This window comes from Lytechinus pictus, chromosome 16, assembly GCF_037042905.1.
Source record: "Lytechinus pictus isolate F3 Inbred chromosome 16, Lp3.0, whole genome shotgun sequence".
Classification (NCBI taxonomy): Eukaryota; Metazoa; Echinodermata; class Echinoidea; order Temnopleuroida; family Toxopneustidae; genus Lytechinus; species Lytechinus pictus.
The window spans coordinates 5,917,405-5,940,028 of record NC_087260.1 but is presented as its reverse complement, the minus strand read 5'-3'; the positions used below and the strand labels follow the sequence as shown (position 1 = coordinate 5,940,028).

Here is a 22,624-nt window from a genome sequence, read left to right as displayed (position 1 = left end):
GGGCAAATTAACAGATAGATAGATACTGTAGTTACATAGATAGATAGATAAATAGATAGATAGATAGAGAGAAATAGAGAAAGACAGACAGATGGATAGATAGATAGAGAGAGGGGAGAGAGAGAGAGATAGAGAATTTGAGAGATAGGTAGATGTTAGATAGACAGATAAATAAAGAATGAGAGAGACAGAGAAGATAGACAAATTAACAGATAGATAGATACTGTAGTTACATAGCTAGATAAATAGATAGAAGATAGATAGATAGATAGATGGGGGAGAGACCTTGAGAGAGGGAGAGATGTTATAGATAGATAGATATATATATGGACGGAAAAAGAGAAATAGAGAAAGAGAGAAAACAAGACAGATGGATAGATAGATAGATAAAGAATGAGAGAGACAGAGAAGATTAACAGATAGATAGATAGATACTGTAGTTACATAGATATTAGATAGAGATAGAATTTGAGAGATAGATTAAAAAATAGATAGATAGAAGATAGATAGATAGATAGAGAGAGAGAAGACAGAAAGATGGATAGATAGATAGAGAGAGGGGGAGAGAGAGATAGAGAATTGAGAGATATAGATAGATGTTAGATAGATAAAGAATGAGAGAGACAGAGAAGAGCGACAAATTAACAGATAGATAGATACTGCAGTTACATATAGATAGATAGATTGATAGAGAGAGAACTAGAGAACTAGAGAACTAGAGAAAGACAGATGGATAGATAGATGTTAGATAGATAAAGAATGAGAGACAGAGAAGATTAACATATAGATAGATACTGTAGTTACATAGATAGATAGATAGATAGATCTATATAGATATAATTTGAGAGATAGATATATAGACGGATAGAGAGAAAAAGACAGACAGATGGATAGATAGAGAGAATTTGAGATCAAAGACTGAAATAAGTGAATGTTTACATACAAATAGAATCATAACAAAATATAAAGTAAACATTATAAATAAATATCAAATACAATACAAATTCATACAGATGAAAAAGAAATGTATCATAAATAAATACAAAGGGCCAAAAGTAATACAAAGTGTCACCAAAGAAGAAAAAAGCGGAATGAAAGATTAAGAAGAAAGAGGTGAGAGAAGGGAAAGAAATTGGGATAAGACAAAGAGAAGGGAAAGCAAGAGGGGGAATTTGAAAGAGAATAGGAGGCAACCTTTAGAAAAAAAAACTCATTATGCAATACAAGACATTTAACAATGGTAACAAGTAAATAAAGTAGTAATTGAATCGAATCGAGCACAAAAAAGGGAAAAGTAGAGCTGAGGAAATAGACTCCCGAAGGAAGTCGAGGCAGTGTTGATATTGCACATGAGTAGATTAATAGATGGATAGAGAGAAATAAAAGAGAGACAGATGTATAGATAGAGAATTTGAGAGATAGATGTTAGATGGATAGATAGATAGATAGGTAGATAGAGAATGAGAGAGACAGAGTAGATAGACAAATTAACAGATAGATATATCATGTAGTTCCATAGATTGATTTATAAGATAGATAGCGGATAGACAGATATGATAGATATAAGGATAGATATAATATGAAAAAAGGTAATTATGTGTTTTATTTTTCAATATTTTAGCTATTATTCGTTTTCATTCATATAAACGATCATGTGCGATAAAGTAAAAAAAAAAATCATGAAGCCAACGTATATAGTTCAGCGGAACAACCAAAATACAGAGACTGAAGCTTTTGGTCTATAAGCTCAGCTGCATTTGCACGTATGTTCTGCGGATATCTTCGGTGCGGACTTTTGGATCGCGCGCCCAGCTGATTATGTAAACAAACGTAGACGTAGACTCTTCACTAGTCGCTTTGTGGCTATTTTTCCGGAAAATGCCTTCGCCAGGGTGTAAAACGGAAACGCGCTATCGGGCTACTGAGCCAGCCCCACTGCCGGCTACAGTTGCCAGTCCCATACCGTATCTTTACTGTCATGTTTACGCCTTGGAACTATTAAAAATTAGTAAAAAAGCATGTTAAAATTCAAAATTATTGCAAACCAATCATATCAAAATGAAGCACATAAAATTCTCTTTAAAAACTATCATTTTGTTTTTCTTAATAACAATTTTTATTACCTGAAATTTGTTGTCGAAAAATCTCCCCCATTGACTTTGTACACAAACTTCGGTGAATTTGGAACTATTCAAAAGCTCCATGAGCAAATGACGGCTACTTCCGGTGTCGCAACCTTGTTTATATAGGGCCTTGGTTCGTTGCAGAGTTATCAATAGACAGAGTGGCGAAACCGGAAGTGTACTCTGATTGGTCCGATATTTCATGGAGCCCCAATTAGTTCCCTCTGGCATATTTTCTGCGCTTGTGATCTTCTGCTTAGTGCATGCCTCCGGAAATTTCAATAAACTACACATTTTCTCACATTTAGTGATTAAATACCTCGACACTTTCAACTCATGGATATATTTTCTAGACGCCAATGTGAGTATTTTAACATATAAAGTTAACTTTTTGTAGATACATCTGGTGTTATTTTTTCGTAAATCGGCTTCCAAAATAATGTCGAAAAAAGTGTTTGGTATGAGAGAAAAATTGCATTTTTTTTCAAGTTTTGTGTCATCATGTTTTGCACCTCAACGTGTTGTAATAGTGTTTTACAATGACTGTCAAGGTTGAATGATCTTTCAACAAGTTGTTTCATGTTATTTTTGGGGAAATCCATTTATTTTCTACCAAAAACAGTTCATAAAATTTAGCATATGGGACTACCCTTCATAAGACCCTAGCCAAAGATAAGGAGCTGCGCCGCCGGAGCTTTCGGCGGCGGAAACCTTAGCCCACTCTATAGGCCGTAGGCGGTTAATTGCAGGGATGGAGCCACCAACTCAGCGGGTGAGGGCACTTTTCAACTTAGTCTAAGACTAAGTTATATTACACAGGAATAACCGTCGTTTCTGGGATTTTATTCAACAATTCCTGACATTTTACTGTAATCCCCATTTATGTATTGGTGAGTGAGCCAACACAGTTCAGCGGAACAACCAAAATACAGAGACTGAATGAAGCTTTTGGTCTAAAGTTGGATCTACTAGTCTTAATCTGAATTTTACTAATATATAGATGGAAATATCCCATTAGAGAGGAAAGTATCCCTATATATATTTAGACTATTTTGTTATTAAGGCCAAAGTGTTAAAACTCCTGATTTTAGAAAACCCGTATGCCTAGGTCTAATTTAGACCCTAAGACTAGAGTAAATATTAAGACTGAAGGCTGCAGTGCAGTTGAGTTGTTACATTAAAATTTTTAATCTAACAAAGGAACTGCAGTGCTTGAGTAAATTTACTCTGGACTAGGGTCTAGTGAAGATCTATAGTAGATGTAGACCTAGTCTAATCCTAGTAGATAAAAAAATCCAAGTCCAAGACCAGAGCTTACCTATCAAGACAGACAGTGATTCAATTAAGATTACTTTATTAATGCAGAAGAAATAATGATTCAAAGTGCTTTGACCTGTGTCCTCACAAGCAATAATGGATCTACATCTACATGTACAAATATCAGATTTGCTGCATGCATGGACCTAGTAGGTCCATGCTGCATGTAACCCATCTGTGTTTGGTGTGTGGTGATTGTCATGAGTTCATCTAGCTATTACTATGTTAGTACAAGTTCAGGGCCTATACTGACAGTACTCACTACCGTACCTTTATTCACTCATAGAGTACGTTAGCTTTGTGTGATTAATTCAATATGTGTTAACGTATGTATATGCTTTGACCTTATAACTGTGACAACAGCACTTGCTTGGACTGATGAGGAAAATGGCACAGGTCTAATAGTCACATTATGTATTATCTGCTGGTTATTGTACTTGCTCACTAATTTTTTTATCATAATGGCATGTGCTTTCAAAGGTCATGCAATTAAGGTAATGACTTCAGTGACTGCAAGTTTTAAGCATCAACTTTGGAAACAACTAGCTGAACAGAGTCATGGGAACAGAATTTATTCATTTCATAGACTGTAATCAATAATTATCATTGTTTTCTGGGGTTGCCACGCAGTCAAGCTTAGCTTAAAGTGGCAACCCCTGCAACCTTCTAAAAATCATATTTGGTTTATTTGAAGATTTATGTCATTTGTATTTTCTGATATGTTTTATTTATTGTAATTATTGTATTATAATTTTTTTGGGAAAAATGAATAAATAAATAAATGAAATGAAAAATATCAATATGTATTAATATAAAATACAATTTGTTCAATGTTTTGCTTGTCAGTTATTCGCATATTATTATTGTATTTTCTTTGTTAATGTGTTTATGAAAAAGTGTTGCTGAAACCAATAAATGAAATGAAATGAAATATCTTAGCTGATAATGTTTTAAAACAATTTATCAAGGAATAAATGTTAACACAATCAGAACCTAATGCAAATTTCGAACTTAAGTAAAATATATGTTCATTCCCCTTTGTAATAATTGTGCAATTTTGATAGAATGAACAACTTTATATTGATATCAATTTTATGTATAATTGTTTTTTTATTTTCATAAATTTGTCGTTATGGTATTTTCCTTTGTTCCACAAATGCATCATGTCATTGGGACTACTGTATTACATTTTCAATAAAATTTCCTTGTCATCACCTTGTGTTGCAGGATGTACATTTTTATTTCCATATACCCATCTTTTTTAGGTTATATCAAAATGCATTTCCATATAGTGTCTGTTATTCAAATTTTAAATTCATTAATAAAAAATCTAGTTTATTCAAAATCGATTCAACAGCCTGAATGTTTAATTCACTGCATGTGATAATGTAAATGGGAAAATTGAAAAAATAAATTGTTCACCCTTATTCTTTTCACCAAGATGTAATTTTCCAATTGAATTTTATTTTCATTTTTATTGTCATTCTAAATAGGTTGTAGGCTTATATATAGGATGTGCACGCGCAAATCAAAGTTATTTATGATTATAGTCAGTTGACCTTTAGTGGATGTGAAGGAGGGAGTGGCGTAACACAATTTTGGATCCACCTTCTTGTGCATAGAGAAATGTATTTCTTACATGGAAATCACTTATGATATATTATTGTTTTCTCTTTCAGATAAATCCTATCAGGTTATGCAGTCTAGTTATTTTGTCTCTCATTTTCAATATTCGTCCTTGATCCTGTTAAAGCTATAAGCTTTCCATTTTTAAATATGCATTACAAGCGTTTAATTAGTTGAGATTCTGTTTTTCTTTTTTTTCTTTTTTTCATTACACAGTGTTACACCACACAATAGAAAGGAAGAGGGAAATCGGAGAACAGAAGAGAGAGAAAGAGAGAGACCCAGAGATGAGAGGGGCAAAGAGAGTGATAGATAAAGGGAGGGGTATATTCACAACTAAAAGATTATTGACAGTTTCCACCATTTGCCAGAATTGTCAGATTAAATCAATCAAAAGAAATGGAAATAACATTTTTGTTATGTGACAACTATTGCCAATCAGCAAATTCATAATCAAGTGAAATCACGATTACTATAGGAAAGTAAAAAAGTGCCGAAAATACACTGTAAAAAATAATGAGTAAAATTTTACCACCATGATGGTAATTATGTGTCCAACCTATTTTGGAAAGTATTTTACCATGTTTACCCAATGCGGGAAGCATATTGTCCAGTGAGGTTAAAAAATAATCATCAATTACTTTAGAATGGGCAAAAAAATCATCACACTGGATAAATAAAAATGCCCCAAAGAAATGCCAGATGTTAGATGGACACATAATTACCCTCCCACATGGCTTACTATTCACCAAATTTTTCTATAGAGTGTTAGAGTGTAAGAGCTTATTATATAGATAATCATTTCAGAATGAGCCAAGATGATTTCACTTAGAACAAAAACATGGCAGCCGCTGATGAAAGTTAGGATATGAACAACTATAGATTACATTTCTTCAGATATTTACAAGATATTATGATAATGATGATAGGGCGCCACTGGTTGATCGCCCCTACTTTTTATTAAAATAGTTCAAACATAGAAGAGAAATTAAGTAATTATACCCCTTATTTTTCGATTAATAAAAAGTTGACATAACGCTTGGGTCCTTTGTCCCCTATTAAAAGAAGATAGTTTCAAGTTTCAAAATTTATTGATAAGAATCCACACATATTGGATCATTCTCAATATTACAAATAATACTTTTGATAGTGATGATTAGGGGGGGGGGGCAACAACTGCCTCAACTTTTTTTAGTTAAAAAAGAAGAGAGAGAAAGAAAGCAGGATATTCGCCGCCCTGATGATGATGGTAATTATAACGATGCAATGATCATAACAAAAAATATTGATTTCAATGATAATAATTAATAGTGACAATATTGATCGTCATATTAATAGTAATAGTAATGAAAACAATAATAAAACAAAAAAATAATTTACCATTAACATTCCCCTTTTCGTTATACAAAACATCAAGATAAATGGTTAATTTTAATGTCACATAAAAAAGGGTAAGGTTGGTTAAATTTTTGCATAAAAATATTCGGATTGTTGAAATTATTCGAGATCATGAAATTCGATCTGAGTACAATGTTCCTATTTCCATTATTGATTGACAATCAGTGCAGTGAAAATAGTGTAAGCTAGGAGTTGTCACCTGGGCCCGTCCCCCTAAATCACCACAGATCAATAGCCCATTTTGTCAGGGGACTATATTAAATTATGCTCTAACTTTTAATAAAATATATCATTTGAAAGTCAAAATATATGCTTTTTCTTTATATTTTGTGATGACTGTACCTTTTTTTTGCTCCTTCAATTGTTCATTTTCCACGTACGATACCGGTGGTGTGATTACAAAATTTCAATGCAGTGATTCAGAAGAAGAAAACTGCCCCCAGGCCGGGTGACCAGACGTCCCGTATTTCCCGGGATGGTCCCATATTTTGCTCCTTTGTCCGGCCCACCCCTCCCGGGACGTCTATTTTTCCCGTATTTCAGTATATTGAACAAAATGTAGTTAATACATTTAAAAGTGACGAATGTTCATCAAATAACCAACAGACAATCGATTACTAAACTTTTGCAAGTTTTTTTTTTAGTTTTTAAAATTATATTAAAAACACACCATATATAATTATTATTTTTGTCTGATGGTTGTTTTTGTTTGCTGGAAGTTAATTTTTTCCCTTTTCTTTCTTTTGTATCCTTCTTTCTTCATTATTCTATCCTTCGCGCTGCTGACACTTTTTTGTTCCATCTATCTTTATTTCTTATCTTTCTTTCATGATCCTTTTGCTGTGTGTTCATTTTGCTTTCGTTCCTTCTTTCTCTTATTTGCATTCTTTATCAAATTTCCTTTTTATTATTTCCTTCTTTCTTTCTTTAAACTGTTCTTTGCTTCCTTCTCCATTTCTCTCCTTTTTTCTTTTCGTTCTTTTTCTCCTTCCATTATTTTCTCTTTTTTTATTCTTTCATCCCTTCATTCTTTCCTCCCTCTCTTTTCTCCCTAATTCTTTCATTCTTTATTTTTTCGCTTCTAATTCCTTTCCTTATTCTTTCTTTCCCTTCCATCCTTCTTCCTTCCTTCCCTAGCTTCCCGATCCCTTCCTGTTTTTCTTCTTTTATTGTTTCTTTCAAAGAATGAAGGAAACATTTATCTTTCCTTCATTCTTTCTTTCCGCTCCTCAGTTTCTTACTTTCTTTTTTTTTCTTTCTCTCCTTTCTTTCGCCTTTCACACATTTGTTCATCTTCCATCCCTTTCTTTTTCTTTCTTTCTATATTCATTTCAAAGAATGACGGAAACATTTTTCTCTCTTTTATTCTTTTTTATCCTTTTATTCTAACTTTTTTTATTTTTTCCTTCATTTTCCCCTTCATTTTTTTATTTCTTTATTCTCAATATCTTTTCCTTCTGTCGTATTTTCTTTCTCTCCTTCATTCTTTCGTTCACCCTTACTTCCCATTCTTTATATTTTTTCACAAGTGTATAACACTGTGTAGCCTTCTGTGTTGATTTTTTTGTCGATTGTCCCGTATTTCATTTTGTGAAATCTGGTCACCCTGCTGCCCCCTTCCCCCGAGTTTTCCCATATTCCTTAATTTGCCTATTTTCCTCTTTATTTCAATTTTTCATTCATCGAGTAAATCAAGTCTCTATAATTCATCACATTAATTTTCAATAAAAAAGTGGAATTCATAATGCCAGACAAACCGAAATGGGGGATCTATCATGAAGCTCTAAACCAAAGAGAAGAAATTGCATTAGATTCATTATCATTTCTTCCGGACCTAGGCTAGTTTGTCGAAAATCAATTATGATAATAGCGATGATTGCCAAATCATTGCATGTGCGCGCAGAGGGAACTAATCAGCCCCCCATGGCTGACCTTTGACCGCGCGTATCCTGTTTTCAGTGCGCGTGTCGCCACTCTGTCTATTGATAACTCTGGTTCGTTGGTCTGTGCTCTCCTACCTCCTTTCTGACTTGTTTTTGTAATCGATCAATATAAAACAAAATAAAAAATGCGCTAAACATCGTGTACATCAGTCAAAGTGTCTAAGTATATAACAAGAAAGTAAAAAAAAAACATTTTTATGAAGTACGACTTTTTTTCGGATTTCGAGTGAAAAAAAAAATCAAATGTATTTTTTTTTCAATCAAAACTGTACTAATTAACTATTAAATTCAATAATTTCTGTTTAGATATATTAGTTTTCAACATTTGTAATGTCGACTTAAATTACTAGATTTACCATTGTTTGGAAGCTATATCAATTTGTCAGATACAGCTAAAAATACTAAATTGTTATCACACGCTTGCTTTTCAAGCTTACTGGGCGCTGTGGCGCGCGTGCGCCTGTAATCCAATCCAAGCTTTGTCTTTGATAATAATGACGTAAACTTGTCCTTTGAAAATTTTATGAACATTTTTAATTTACACTTTGACACTCATATTCCAAAACTTAGAGATAAGACATCTAACTACAAAAAATCACCGAAGCTCCCGTGGATTTCCAAATCGCTCTTGCGTTCGATAAATAGGAAGAATAATTTGTATTATAAACATAAAATGAAACGCTCTGAGCAATCCAAACTTAAATATACTTCTTACAAAAATACATTGACAAAAATTATACGTTTAGAAAAGAAAAGATATTTTACTAACCAGTTACAACTTTACAAGCGTGATATGCAAAATACTTGGAAAGTTTTAAAACAAGCAATGAATATATCAAATAACAAATCTAATATTACAAAAATTAGATCGGGCGATGTTATTTTTGAAGATTCCCACCAAATTTGTAGTATCCTGAATAATCACTTTTCTTCAATTGGGGAAAATCTTGCAAGTAATATTCCTCCCGCAACAAAACACTTTTCTGAATTTTTAGGCCCACCAAATTCCAGTTCAATGTTTCTCGCTCCAACTTATAATCAGGAGATAATTAATATTGTCTCTGATTTTAGTTCTAAAAAAAGTACAGGACATGATGACATCAATAATTTTCTTCTTAAGGGGGTAATATCGTCAATTGCGGATCCCCTAACTCATATTTTCAATCTGTCACTTCTTAACGGCATTGTCCCCGAGAGCATGAAAATTGCAAAAGTCATTCCCTTGTTTAAAAAGGGTGATAAATTAGATGTTAATAATTATCGCCCTATTTCTTTGTTATCTACATTGTCGAAAATACTTGAAAAGATTATTTATAAAAGAACTGTAAATGTTTTCAAATCAAATAATATTCTTTCAAATTCCCAATTTGGATTTAGGGAAAAGCATAGCACCACACATGCTTTATTGAGTTTCATTGAAAAAGCGGCACATTCAATCGATAAATCTTCTCATTTAATTGGTTTGTTCCTGGACTTCTCCAAGGCCTTCGACACCATTAATCATGATATTTTACTTAACAAATTACATCATTATGGAGTGCGTGGGAAGGCCTTGGAGTGGTTCAGGAGCTACCTCTTGAATAGGAAGCAATATGTCTTTTTAAACGGTTGCAATTCTCAAATGAAAAAAAATAATTGTGGAGTTCCCCAGGGTAGTATTTTAGGCCCGATTTTGTTTATAGTTTATATTAATGATTTTTGTAGATCATCAGACGTTCTTTCTTTCATTCTCTTTGCGGACGACTCTAACTTATTTTTTTCACATAAAAATCCTCTTCACCTTGCTAATATAATCAACTCTGAACTAGAAAATGTTACCGAATGGATAAGAGCAAATAAATTGTCACTAAATCTTCAAAAAACAAAATACATGTTGTTTAGCAACTCCATAAATACACTTCCTGTTGATATTATTTTGGATGGAACTCCCTTGGAAAATGTATCCCATATTAAGTTTCTTGGAATAACAGTCGATAATAAGCTCTCATGGAAATTTCACATAGATAACATATGTAAAACTATTTCACGCAACATTGGTATAATTAACAAGCTTAAATTTTGTTTACCATTATCGTCCCTGCTTACATTATATTCATCCCTTATATTGCCTTATTTAAATTATGGAATTTTAGCGTGGGGTAACACACAACAAACACTCTTAGACAAATTACTCCTATTACAAAAGAAGTCTCTACGTATTATATGTCACACGGCATATTTGTCTCATACTGACCCATTATTTTTTTAACATAGAATATTGAAAATTAAGGACTTATATTTGTTTAATCTCGGTCAGTTTATGTATAACTATAACAACAACAACCTCCCAAATGTATTCAATTCAATGTTTCCAAAAAATCAATCCATTCACAACTATCCAACAAGGCGATTGGGTGAATTTCATTTACCACTTTTAAGAACTTTGCGGGCTCAGAACACATTTATATACGATGGACCGAAGTTATGGAACTCACTTCATAATGATATAACAAATGCAAAATCTTTGAACTCTTTTAAGACTAAATTCAAATTATCTCTATTAAAACCTTATAATATACTCCCAAATTAATTTCAATTCATCATTTCTGTCAAGTCATCATCATTATTATGTCAAGTCATCATCATTATTACTTTAAACTAAAATTAAAACATAAAATTATTATCCTTTTTTTATTAAAAAAATCTGACACAAGTCCTTCTCAGATGTGCTCATTATTGTGTCTATCCTCTCCTCTATTTTCTCCTCTCCAGTCCGCTTATCCGCCTTCCTACCGGTTATTTGTTTAACGGCATCAATCACATTTTTCGTGCATTATATTCTTTCCAGGTTATTTTATATATTTTTTCTCCTCTTATACACATCATTGAATCCAGTTTGCTTGAGTCCACGACGGCATGTGTTCTATCTACGTACAGCAGCACCCATCCATCTTCTCAGGGCATTCTCCCCCTTTTTCCCTTTTTTTTTCTTCTCAAGTTTTTCTGGGGGGGGGGGTGGGAAGGGTAGATATTTTTAGGACGGGTTGTTTTGTCCTTCACCAAACTGTATATTTTTTATTACTTTGTATTTATTTTGTGAGTATTTCCCTCTCATTTATTCATTCTTTTCTCATTTGATTATCTGTATTTATACTTTGTTATTTTGTTATTTGTTGTGTTATCTATTTCTTGAGGGGCCCACATTGTACAAGCATTGCTTTTTAGTGGGTCCCTCCATTTCCATCTTAATTTAATTTCTATTGAAAAATAGTATATATATTTAAAACCTACAATGTGTTGCCCAAATCGTCTAAGTGTTTTTTTTTTTCACTACATATGTATAATTAATTTTGTTTGCAACGGATACAAATATTTATGTTTTATATATGGTATACAATTTGTTTTTGTTTGATGGAAGTGAAATAAATGAATTTGAATTTGAATTTGAAAAGCTATGTGCACTCTTAAAATAGTTGGGCAAAAATGTCAAATTTTTAACCAACATACAACATACACTGTTAAATAAACCCTGATTTTAAATGACAAATTTTTAACCAACATACAACATACACTGTTAAATAAACCCTGATTTTAGAGGAAAAAAAACAAGATTTTGCAGAAGCAATAACAGAATCATTCTGTAAATTCATAAAACATGAATTTTTCTGCAATTCAACAGAACAGGTCTGTTTAAAAAGGGGAAAAGGTGTTTTATTTAAGGAAATTTGCAAGGTTCCATACACCAAATACCAATTTCCTGTAATTTTGCATGATATAATGTAAGATTACGCAATCTGGTAAGATTACAGGTGTTCTCGAGACTCTGCTGCAGGAACTTCTTTTATTTAAGGATAATTTTTTGAACAGTGTACTGTTCACACAACTATTGGTTAAAACTGCCCAAAATGGCTAATAAAAATTAATAATTGGGTATTAAGTTTTCTCAATTGAATAATAATTGCACAGAACATATATAATGTATATATTTTACCAGCATACATTACCCTACACAGTGGACAATATGTTGCCCAACATTTTAATTGTGTGGGGAAGTTACAATATATTGATAGAGAGGTTAGAGGTTCGAGCCCTGGTCACGTCTTTCGGATAGTGACGTTAAAGGTCGGTCCCAGACGTAAATAATCATATCTGATTGATACACGTCTGACAAAACTCAATTACACACACATCTACGAAAATTCCTTCATCACTTCGGATTCTTTATGCATTCTGAATAATCATTCCTGTTTTAGGGTATTAATCTTTTCTAGTCAACAATCCCGCATCATATTATAGTCACATGAAAATTTTAAGCCTAATGCACAAAATTGAGTAGTAAATTGTATCTAAAGTGTTCATGTTTAAATTCATTTAAATAATTTAATATGCTAATTCTTTTATGCATACAATAAGAATTTGGCTGTACATCATTAATCATGAAAATAAAAATAAAAATAGGCCCTGATTTTGGTCTCGGCTCTCCTTTTACCCCTTTTCTTGTAGGGGTTTCAAAATGTGCATTGAAATTGCGGTATCAAATTTCTCAAAGATACATTTTTGTTCATTTCTTATGTATGTGATTATTTTCGACGTTTTGTTACTAGTTGTTTTTCAGTGAAAAATCATCGGTGACATATTTAAATCAGAAAAAAAAGGACTAGGAAATCATTTTTCTTTAACCAGTAAAGTGAAAGTAGTGACACGTTTCAAAACTGAAAAAACTCCCCTTTAAACGCACTTTTTTGGTCACACGTGAGTACAGCAATATTGACTGCCCCCCCCCCCCCGGGCTTATACTAGTAACCAGTGTGTATTTGCGTTTTGTCAGACGTGTATCAATCAAATATGATTATTTACGTCTGGGACCGACCTTTAATGTCACCATCCAAAAGACGTGAGTGACCAGGCCTGCTTATAATTCCTTTTATACCTCGTTATACCTACAATTAGTATAGTGTCTGGCGCTAGGAAGGTTGTTTTCATAATCGATTATGACATTGGATTCAAAATGCACTCCCAACTTTTTTACAAAGATTCGATGATAAAATACACACGCAATATATATCTATAGCAGTTCTTCGAACACACATACTCTTCTTAATCGTAAAACCTACCTTAATAAAAGTTCCCAATGTCCTCTCTTACTTTTTTTATCGCTATGAATACCACCGTTATAGAGGGATTACTTTTCTATACTTTTTTTTGTGTGACTATTTAATCGATTACTATTTGTAATTAATTCCTTTAAAAAAAAATTGATTAAATACGTGAGGAAAAGGCTGTTGATATTTTCAAGACATTGGTAAGCCAATCAAAATTGTTACTGTATTAAAAAATGTTTTATTCATTTAATTACATATTCTAACTTGAAAAAGTATTTTGTTTTCTTTTTTTATCAACAATGAAGGCATAAACGAGTTAAATAAAATATAAATAAAATAATTCTTTTTAATAAGACTTTCTTGTTTTTATTCGTGCAGCAAAAATATACAACAGGTTGAAAACCAAATGTAAACATTGGTTGCTTTATCAGGATATAGTTGGTAAATCAAAGGTTCATCCTGAAAGGGTTATGATATGTCAGGAGGTTAGGTTACAGTACTGTGGCAAAATATGTTCATCGGGTTTTTTTTTTCATTTATTGTTTGACTGCTTTATCAGTGTATCAAACAGTGTGTACACTCCTAAATTCGGAAAATGTTAACCTTTTTCCAGGAAAGGTTCGGGAAATGAAGGGAAATCCGAGAATTACAATTAAACGCAGCAACTTTCGATATTCATGTTATATTTAAAGAATTATTTACCTCCAGACATAGCTCAAAAAAATATTTTCCGCTCACGCTCCGCGCTCGCATTTCGCAATTTTGTTCCTATTTTAAATAAGAGGGCGTGAACAAAAAAATGTGAAATTCCTTGATTTTGGTCACTTGGACAAAATTTAGGCTCACTGTATTATTGCCCGATTTTTATTAAGAATCAAAGTGAAACTTTCATAAAATGTCTATGAATTTTGGGATTCATTTTCGGGAAATTTGTTTTGGGTCTGTGGAAACACTGATATCAGATAATGCAAAGTTTCAGCCTTTTCTCGCAATTCGTGAAATTGCAGTTGTTTACTTTCGGGAAATGAAAAATTCTCACAATTAATCCTGGAATTCCGAAAATTTTAATTACCTAATAATTCAATGTAGCTAGTCGATATTTAAGTCAATTTAAAGAATTATTGGACTCATCAGGTAACAAAAAAAAAAAGGAGAAAATAGGTTCGCTCTTTCCGATCACGTTAATGGTTTGTCCCTATTTTTTTTTTTTTTTTTTTTTTGGGGGGGGGGGGGGAGGTAATCAAGTGGGCTGTGACTAGTGCCGCGCGATCAAGGTTGCTTTTTTGTCACTCTGCCTAAGTTCACACTCGCTGTACTTCAGTTTACAAACAAACCTGAAGATTCAAGAAAATAACATTAAATGTCATGAAACTTGGGATTCAATTTCGGGAAATGTGTTTTTTAGCTATGGGAAAAATTATTGACGATTCTACTTTTTTTCTCCTCTCTCCTTTTTTTTCTTTTTCTTTTACACGTTGACTTTGATTGATTTGTTATGCTCAATAAAAGAAGTTGCCAATTTATATTATGTGGTGATCAGTCAATAAACATGATTTTTTTTTTCTTTGCGGTAATAGAAAATTTGAAACGAGAAGTTCACCCTGACGAAAAATTTGATGTAAAATAGCAAACAAAAATAAATGAAAGTAATATTTGTGAAGGTCTGAGGAAAACCCATTAGGGATTAAAGCCGGTACCCCGGGCTGAAAATATTTATATCTAAGTAAAAAGAGTAAAATTCACAAAGGAAAATGCTAAAAATTTCATCAAAGTCGGATAACAAATAACAAAGTTATTGAATTTTTAAAGATTAGCAATATATTTTGTAAAAAAAAAGTTATATGCACGTCATCATGCATGAGTAATCATTATGTGGGCTGGCGGGTGATGTCACATCCCCACTTTCCTTTTTCTTATGTTGAAATCATAATTGTTTCATCTTTTCATAAATGTGTGAACAATGACTGTGTCTCCTTTATAAATAAATAAGTTGCAGTAATAAATATCTAATGCATGAAAACACTTTTGTCAATCCATTTTTTTTCAGTTCTTGGTAGAAAAACATTTAATAAACTGTGGGGATATGACATCATCAGTTTGCTCATTGAATATTCATTTAGACATGCCTCGAACTGTTTCACCGGAATAATGCAAATCTTTAAAATGCCATAACTTTGTTATTCCTAGTCCGATTTTAATATTTTGTGAATTGTTGGTCTGAATTTTCTTTATCTCTTTAAGTTGTATTATTTTCAGCCCGGAGAATCTTTAAGGAATTTATTGCTGTCCCATAATATAAAATGCATTTAAATTTGTTAACGGTTCGTGATTGCTTTTTCCCCCTTAAATTTCTTTCTGTAATGGGCGTGAAATGAAGGCCAAATAAAAACTATTTTCAATTTTCTGAGAAAATTACATCTTTTAATTATACGTTTATTTATGTAAAAAAAAAGCTGCTCGCACAATGACACACGGTCGCAAATGAAAGCAAAATAATAAAATCTAATAACTTGTTTATATTCTTTTATGGCTTCCCCTCAAACCTTCACCAATTTTTTTTTATCTTTTTAAATATATTTTTGTCAGGTTGAACTTACATCCGGTCCCTAAATTGAGAAATTTGCTTAGATACAGTTGTGTGTTGATTGGTTTGACGATGTATTTACTGTTTCATTTGATATAATGTATATAGAGTTGCCCTGATTTGTTTCTTTTTTGTTTTTTTCCCTTGTTATGTAAAGTACTTTGTATGGATAAGTTTTTTTTTTATGAATTATGTCTTTATTTTCTATATGTCACGGTGCACTTGTCACAAGCACTGCTTACAGAGTTGCTACCTCCATTGTGTTGCTGTTAAATTTTTGAAATTGTATTAATCTTTGGAAGTAAATGTTGAATTGAAAACTTCCTCTTGAAGACGGTACTTTCGATTTTCGAAAACGAAAGGTTGAGGGCAGCATGCATGCAGAATTAGAAATCGACCACCGTAAAGATTTTTCCCGGGAATTTTATTTTTTTAGCGCGCGGACCTCGGAGTTAAACTTCTTACAGGTAATTTCGAATTTTAAGCAATGCGATTATTTTTTTTTCGATTTTTGTCTTTGAGATCTTATTCAACACTATAGCATCTTCTTATTTTAGACCCGCTTCATGAAGAAAACGTTCAAAGGAACTAAAAAAGATTGAATAGTCCCATGTATGTATTTTGATGTTTGTCACCAGGGGGTATGGTCCACGGAGACCAGATTTCACAAGATGAAATACGGGACAATCGACAAAGCACGCTGCACGAGCGGATCGACCGAGCCAGGTCTTAATATAAAAAGGTCAACAAAGAAGGCTACACAGTCAGTGTTACTACTTGTGAAAAAAAGTATAAAGAATTGGAAGGGAGGGTGAACGAAAATATGAAGAGTGAACTTGAAGGAGAGCAAAAAAAAGAGATGAACTGAGTCTGAGACTGAGTGAGACTGAGAGTGAGAAGAAAGAAAGGGGAAAAAAGAAAGAATAAAAGAGAGAAAAGGTTTCCGTCATTCTTTGAAATGAATATAGAAAGAAAAAGAAGGGAAGATAAATGTGTGAAAGAAAAGTAAAGCCAAAGCCGGCTTTGCCAAAGGCAAAGGAGGAAGAAAGAATGAAGGAAAGAAAAATGTTTCCTACCTTCATTCTTCGAAAGAAAGAAGAAAAACAGGAAGAGAAAGAAAAAATAGGGGAAACGAATTAAAAGGAAAAAATAAAGTAAAGAATGACAGAGAGGGAGGAAAAAATTAAGGGAGGAGAGAATGAAAAAAGAAAATGGAAGTCCTGAGAGAAACAACAAAAAGAAAGAGGAGAGAAAGGAAAAGGAAACAAAGAAAAATTTAAGGAAAGAAAGAATGAAGGGAACAAAAATTTGAAAAAGAAGGAAAGAAAGATCACAACGAGACTCAAAACGAAAGCTGAAACAACTAGAATAGATCTAGTTATGAAAACTCAATAAATTGTTCCTCCGATTCTGTAATTGTTTTTATGGAAAAACTGTTCATCATGTGAGATTGTTTGCACTAAGGCTAAGCCTGGGAGTAAACGTTGATTGATCGAATGACTTGCCGCCAATCGCTAATCGATTAGCAAAATTTCACTGTTCGAATGTTCGCCAGACCCTATATATTAGACACTTGGGATAACTCGAATACTCAAGTAATAATAAAAAAATGACAACAATTTTAACTACTTTATACAGGTTTAAAAATGATGTTACCGATGTAATTTCTCAAACATGAACAATGGTTGTATCACATTCACTGTTAAACAGCAAGCTGAAAGAGGTCTGAAAATTTGAATCCCACCCGGTCTTGCATGCCCTCAATACACGATGTATGTTGTATGCATAGGTGTATATAACTATGGTTGCATGTCTGTGTGCTTATAACAGAAAGTACACACAACTACATGGAGCTGACTTGAGACGATGTGTGATTGGACATTCGATGGCCAATGAAACTTTTGGGAGACCAAGAAGAAGCCACGTAAGGTTGTGACTTCAGAAACAAATTAACCCCTCCCCATCTGTGTGTGTGTGTGAGAGAGAGAAAGATGTTTCAAAACAATGCAATCTCTTTTAGCCCCAGCCCCTCCCCCACTCACACAATCAAAACAACATTCCAACATGCGCCATCACCTAATCATAGATGTCACTAGTCTCCCAAAATAGACCAAGTTATAGGTTCAAATGATAAAAAATTGTAATTTTGAGAGGTACTTCAAATGAAAAATATTTTGCAAAATATTTTTAACATCGTAGGCAGTGCCACAGGTGGGGGTTGGGGCATGGTGTGGGCAATGGATGAAATTTTTCAATAAGTAAAAGGTACCACATGCGTGTCTGTCTCAAAGAATACTTCATGAATGAGTTGTTTAGAAACGTAAATTGGACCTAAGACTGTAGGCTGATTCATTCATATGCAGGGGTGTTGCACTTCGAGGGATGCATAATACAAGCATTGATTTAGGAAGAATAGAGTGAAAGTTTTAATCTCATTTCATTTTTTTTTTCAAATAGAAATCAAAGAGAAGGGGCTTACTTTCATTTATAAGGAACATATAATATTCCACTCTTGATGTAGACCAAAAGCTTCAGTCTCTGTATTTTGGTTGTTCCGCTGAACTGCGTTGGCTCCACTCACCAATGGGGATTATAGTAAAATGTCAGAAATTGTTGAATAAATCCCCAGAAACGACGGTTATTCCTGTCTACTCTTGATGATATTGAAACCCTGTTTGGGAAATCTTCATAATTAGGTCAACTATTGGCTTTATAGAAGACGATCTTCTCGATGACCAATTGAATTATAATTTCGATTGTTTTTCAGGAAATAATCGAATGGTAAAATTCGTCCCAGGCCTAGTTTGCACCATTGAGAATCTGCTCCGATCCTACATGCCTAGCTAGTAGCCTGTCACACACGGGCAGGAGGCCAGTTTGTTTGCACTGTGGGTTAGCGAGAAAATCACCGCAGAACTTGCGAAAGTTTACAGTTATCGATTTTATATTTGTCTCTGCTTCGTCATCTGTTGGTTATTTGATGAAAATTTGTCACTTTTAAATATATTAACTATATTTTGTTCAATATTCTTAAGGCCACCGCACACCTTACGACCCGACTGGTCTACGACTGGCTTGCAACTGAGTGAGTAGAGATGAATCGCAAGGTAGTCATAAGCCTCGACAACGCACACCTTGAGATCCGACTGAGAAAATGGCGCTTACTACTGCGTATGCGCGTTGTTTATCATAATACGCGTCGTGCATCTTTGCTGTCTGATTGGCTGAAAGTTGGATTGAGCTTGCGATCCAGTCATAAGGATTCGACATGGCAAATCCTTACGATTTTCCTTGCGACTTGTCTCTGACCGGTCTGCGACTCTCAAGCTGACAAGAGCTGTGACGTCATATCTCCCCTCACTCAGTCGCAAGCCAGTCGGGTCGTAAGGTGTGCGGTGGCCTTTTGAATACAGGACAAATAGGCGTCCCGGGAAGGGTTTTTTCGGGACGCCAGGACAAAGGAGCAAAATACGGGATGTCTGGTCACCCTGGGTCCACGTCCAGACAAGGGTGGTATTCTGAGATCCATTTTATCTCAGATAAAATAAAACATTTTAGCTCTGTTAAATTCAGAACGATAAAATACCTGTAAAAAAAGTAAAAGTAAAACACTTGTTTCATTTCAGAAACCCTTGAATAAATTAGCCAAGATTTACTGTAGTTAATTTGTTGCAAAGTCAAGGGTTTTTTCTTTTGATTAAATAAAGTTACAAGTTATCGTTTTTTTCATTACAGAAATGGATGCTTTTCTTAAAGGAGGAAGCTTTAAATCCAAGGCTGCAACTACCTCCACTGGAGGGTCCACCAAACAAAGACAAGTGCCATGGGTTGAAAAATAGTAAGTTATCTCTCCCTTAACATTAATTCTATTTACAGGATCCAGAGTTTATCGACTTTTATGGGGTGCAAATTTTACTGAAAATTTTGACTCAGAAATAAGTGCATTTCATCTCTAAAAAAAATTGTCGAGCAAAAATATTTTTAAAAACAAGTCAGATCATCAGTTCAAAATGGTGGACACTTGCCCCCCCCCCCAAAAAAAAAAAGAAGAAGAAAGAAAAGAAGGAAGGTCATCGGTCCAAAAGGCAGGACATTTTTCTCAAAAAATTTGACAAGCACAAAAAAGGGGATCATTACTGTTTTTACAGGACCGGTATTCTATGTGTTCCACCATTAATTGTGGAGGATACTATGGATTTGGCCTCGTCGCGCCGCCGCAGATATTTCCTTGTGAGCGTGAAGGACCATTCCGGTGTAACAGTTGAGCATGTCTTCATGAATATTCAATGAATTATAAGCAAATTGATGATGTCATATCCCCACTTGTTCTTTGTATTTTATTGTATGAAATTAGGTTTATTCAATTTTTTCCTCCAAGAGGTTTAAAAATCTGATTGACAACTGATTTAGCGCATTAGATCTTCGTTGCTGCAACTTATTTACTACTAGATGGATGTGCCATTTGTTGAGGAGGGAAGATAATCTGTGAAAAGAGCATGGAATGGTACAAGAGGAAGGGACAAGAAAAGATTACTTGGAAAGATACAGGCCCGTATTCTGAAGTTTTAACTGAAGTTTTTTTTTGAAGTTTTGTCTTAGGCCATGGTCTGACTCTGCTAAAATTATGGGAAGCCAAATATGTCAATATTTTCCTGACATCGTATGTTTCTCTTGTTTACTGTGCTCTTTCCTAACTCGTGAATGGTGGAAAAAGCTAAATGTACATGTATCTTATTTATCCTTTCGAAACAGTAATAGAATGATTTGAGAGAAAAATGAGCCGATACATTGAAATTATACTGTTAGAGATTTATGCCACTATTTGCTAGCCATAGTTAAACCACAGATTTCAACCCGACTTCAGAACACGGGCCATGGTGAAGCAAAAGCAGTAAGGTTTGCCTGAGTGAGGAAGATCTTGAAGACAGAACCTAGAAGTAGAAGGAGGAAGTGCCATCATGACAGAGTCAGAAATCCTTTACTTAGTATAAGAGGGAAATACTTGAAGTAAATGATGATTATTTCATTGTCCATCGATATATCCGTTTCGTTTCAGTCGGCCAAAGACAGTTGATGAGGTGGCGTATCAAGATGAGGTTGTTGCTGTTCTTAAAAAATCCTTACAAGGAGCAGATGTAAGTTATTTCTACATCCATGGCCCTGTCTTTCAAAGGGTTGTGATTGATCTACTTCATCTTCACTATGGAAATCCATCCATGTCATAATTTTTCAGAATTGTATGCAATGTCTCTAGAGTTCACTGATTTGCCAATGATACATTAAAGGGACCAAAACCCAAGAAGAGAATCAGTCTTATTGGAAAGAGTAAAATGAGAGGAACAATTTAAAACAAGTTTCATCAAAATCGGTAATGAAATAAGCAAGTTATGGACGTTTAAAAAGTCTTGTGCTTTCTATGGGGATCCTCAAATTGGCAAACATGCTTCAAAATGGCTGATTTTGTGGACAACTCTCCATTTGTTTTGTACACAAATTTTCAGATTTCCCCCCTTATTTTACATATTTTACATTATCTCCTCCTGACCTTGACATATGTGGTGTGAATTATATCTCTCCATGACATATTGTTATGCTCAGAAGGAGGCAAGATGCAATTTGAAAGATAATGAGGAAAATCTTAAAATTTGTGTACAAGACAAATGGAGAGTTGTCCACAAAATCAGACAGTTTGAAGTACGTTTGCCAATTTGAGGATCCCCATAGAAAGTACAACAAGAGTTTTCAAACTTCCATAACTCGTTTATTCTATAACCGATTTTGATAAAGTAAGTTTTAGATTGCTCCTCTCATTTTATTCTTTCTGATAGGATAGATTTTCTCCTTGTATTTTGGTTTCCTTTAATGCACTTATGAGTAGGCCTATATTTAGAAAACACTTCTTATGGGTGCATGTTAGATGTTGGAGTTACTGGCATTCCGTAGTTGTAATTGATTTGATAAGATCAATTGCATCTATTTGTAAGGCAGGCCCCAGGTCTTGGGCTGCACGAAATGACAATAATTTCGACTATGGTGACTACAGCAATAAATAGATGATATTGGGCCCATGATGGTACAATGTATATTGCACATCTTGATATTGTACAATCAAGTTTTCAATATTTTTCAAGGCAAGAAATCTAGGCCCCGTCTTACAAAAACTTACGATTGATCTGATCAACCTCAACTATGTGGAAATCCATCTCTGCCAAAATTTTTATCACTCTAGACAAAGAGGGTCACACTGAAATTTTAAGAAAACTATGAATGTATTAATCTACAACATATCTAGGAACTAAAATGCTTTTTAGATGATGACATTGCAAGCTTTCCATAGTTGTGGTTGATTGGATCAGTCACAATTCTTTATAAGATGGGACCCTGAATCATTCAACTTACCAGAGACCCTGACAAGAGTTCATAAAAACTATCATTCAAATTGTCTGGGTGACACAACATTTGCTCCGGCGACAATTGCGCTGTGCTTAATTTCGTCTAAGATATAGGGTTGCAGTAGAGTTTTATGTTAGGTTTAGGGTGAGGACTTTAGGA

At 33.8% G+C, this 22,624-nt stretch overlaps 1 protein-coding gene across 5 annotated transcripts in view; it reads left to right on the top strand.

The window, feature by feature from the left end:
• The first annotated feature begins 2,320 nt into the window (after nucleotides 1-2,320).
• The window catches only part of LOC129279325 (replication factor C subunit 4-like), a 38,143-nt gene continuing 17,839 nt past the window's right edge, over nucleotides 2,321-22,624 (top strand). For 3 of the 5 annotated variants that reach the window (XR_010295992.1, XR_010295993.1, XR_010295994.1), the window contains exons 1-3: nucleotides 16,440-16,539; nucleotides 19,808-19,910; nucleotides 21,129-21,207. Coding sequence is in view for 2 of the 5 variants with exons in the window: in XM_064110898.1 (XP_063966968.1) it covers nucleotides 19,810-19,910; nucleotides 21,129-21,207 (180 nt within the window). In the remaining 3 variants the exon portion in view is untranslated. Of the gene's footprint in view, nucleotides 2,485-16,437; nucleotides 16,540-19,807; nucleotides 19,911-21,128; nucleotides 21,208-22,624 lie in introns of those variants that run through there. The other 2 variants (XM_064110898.1, XM_064110897.1) reach the window with 2 other exon arrangements.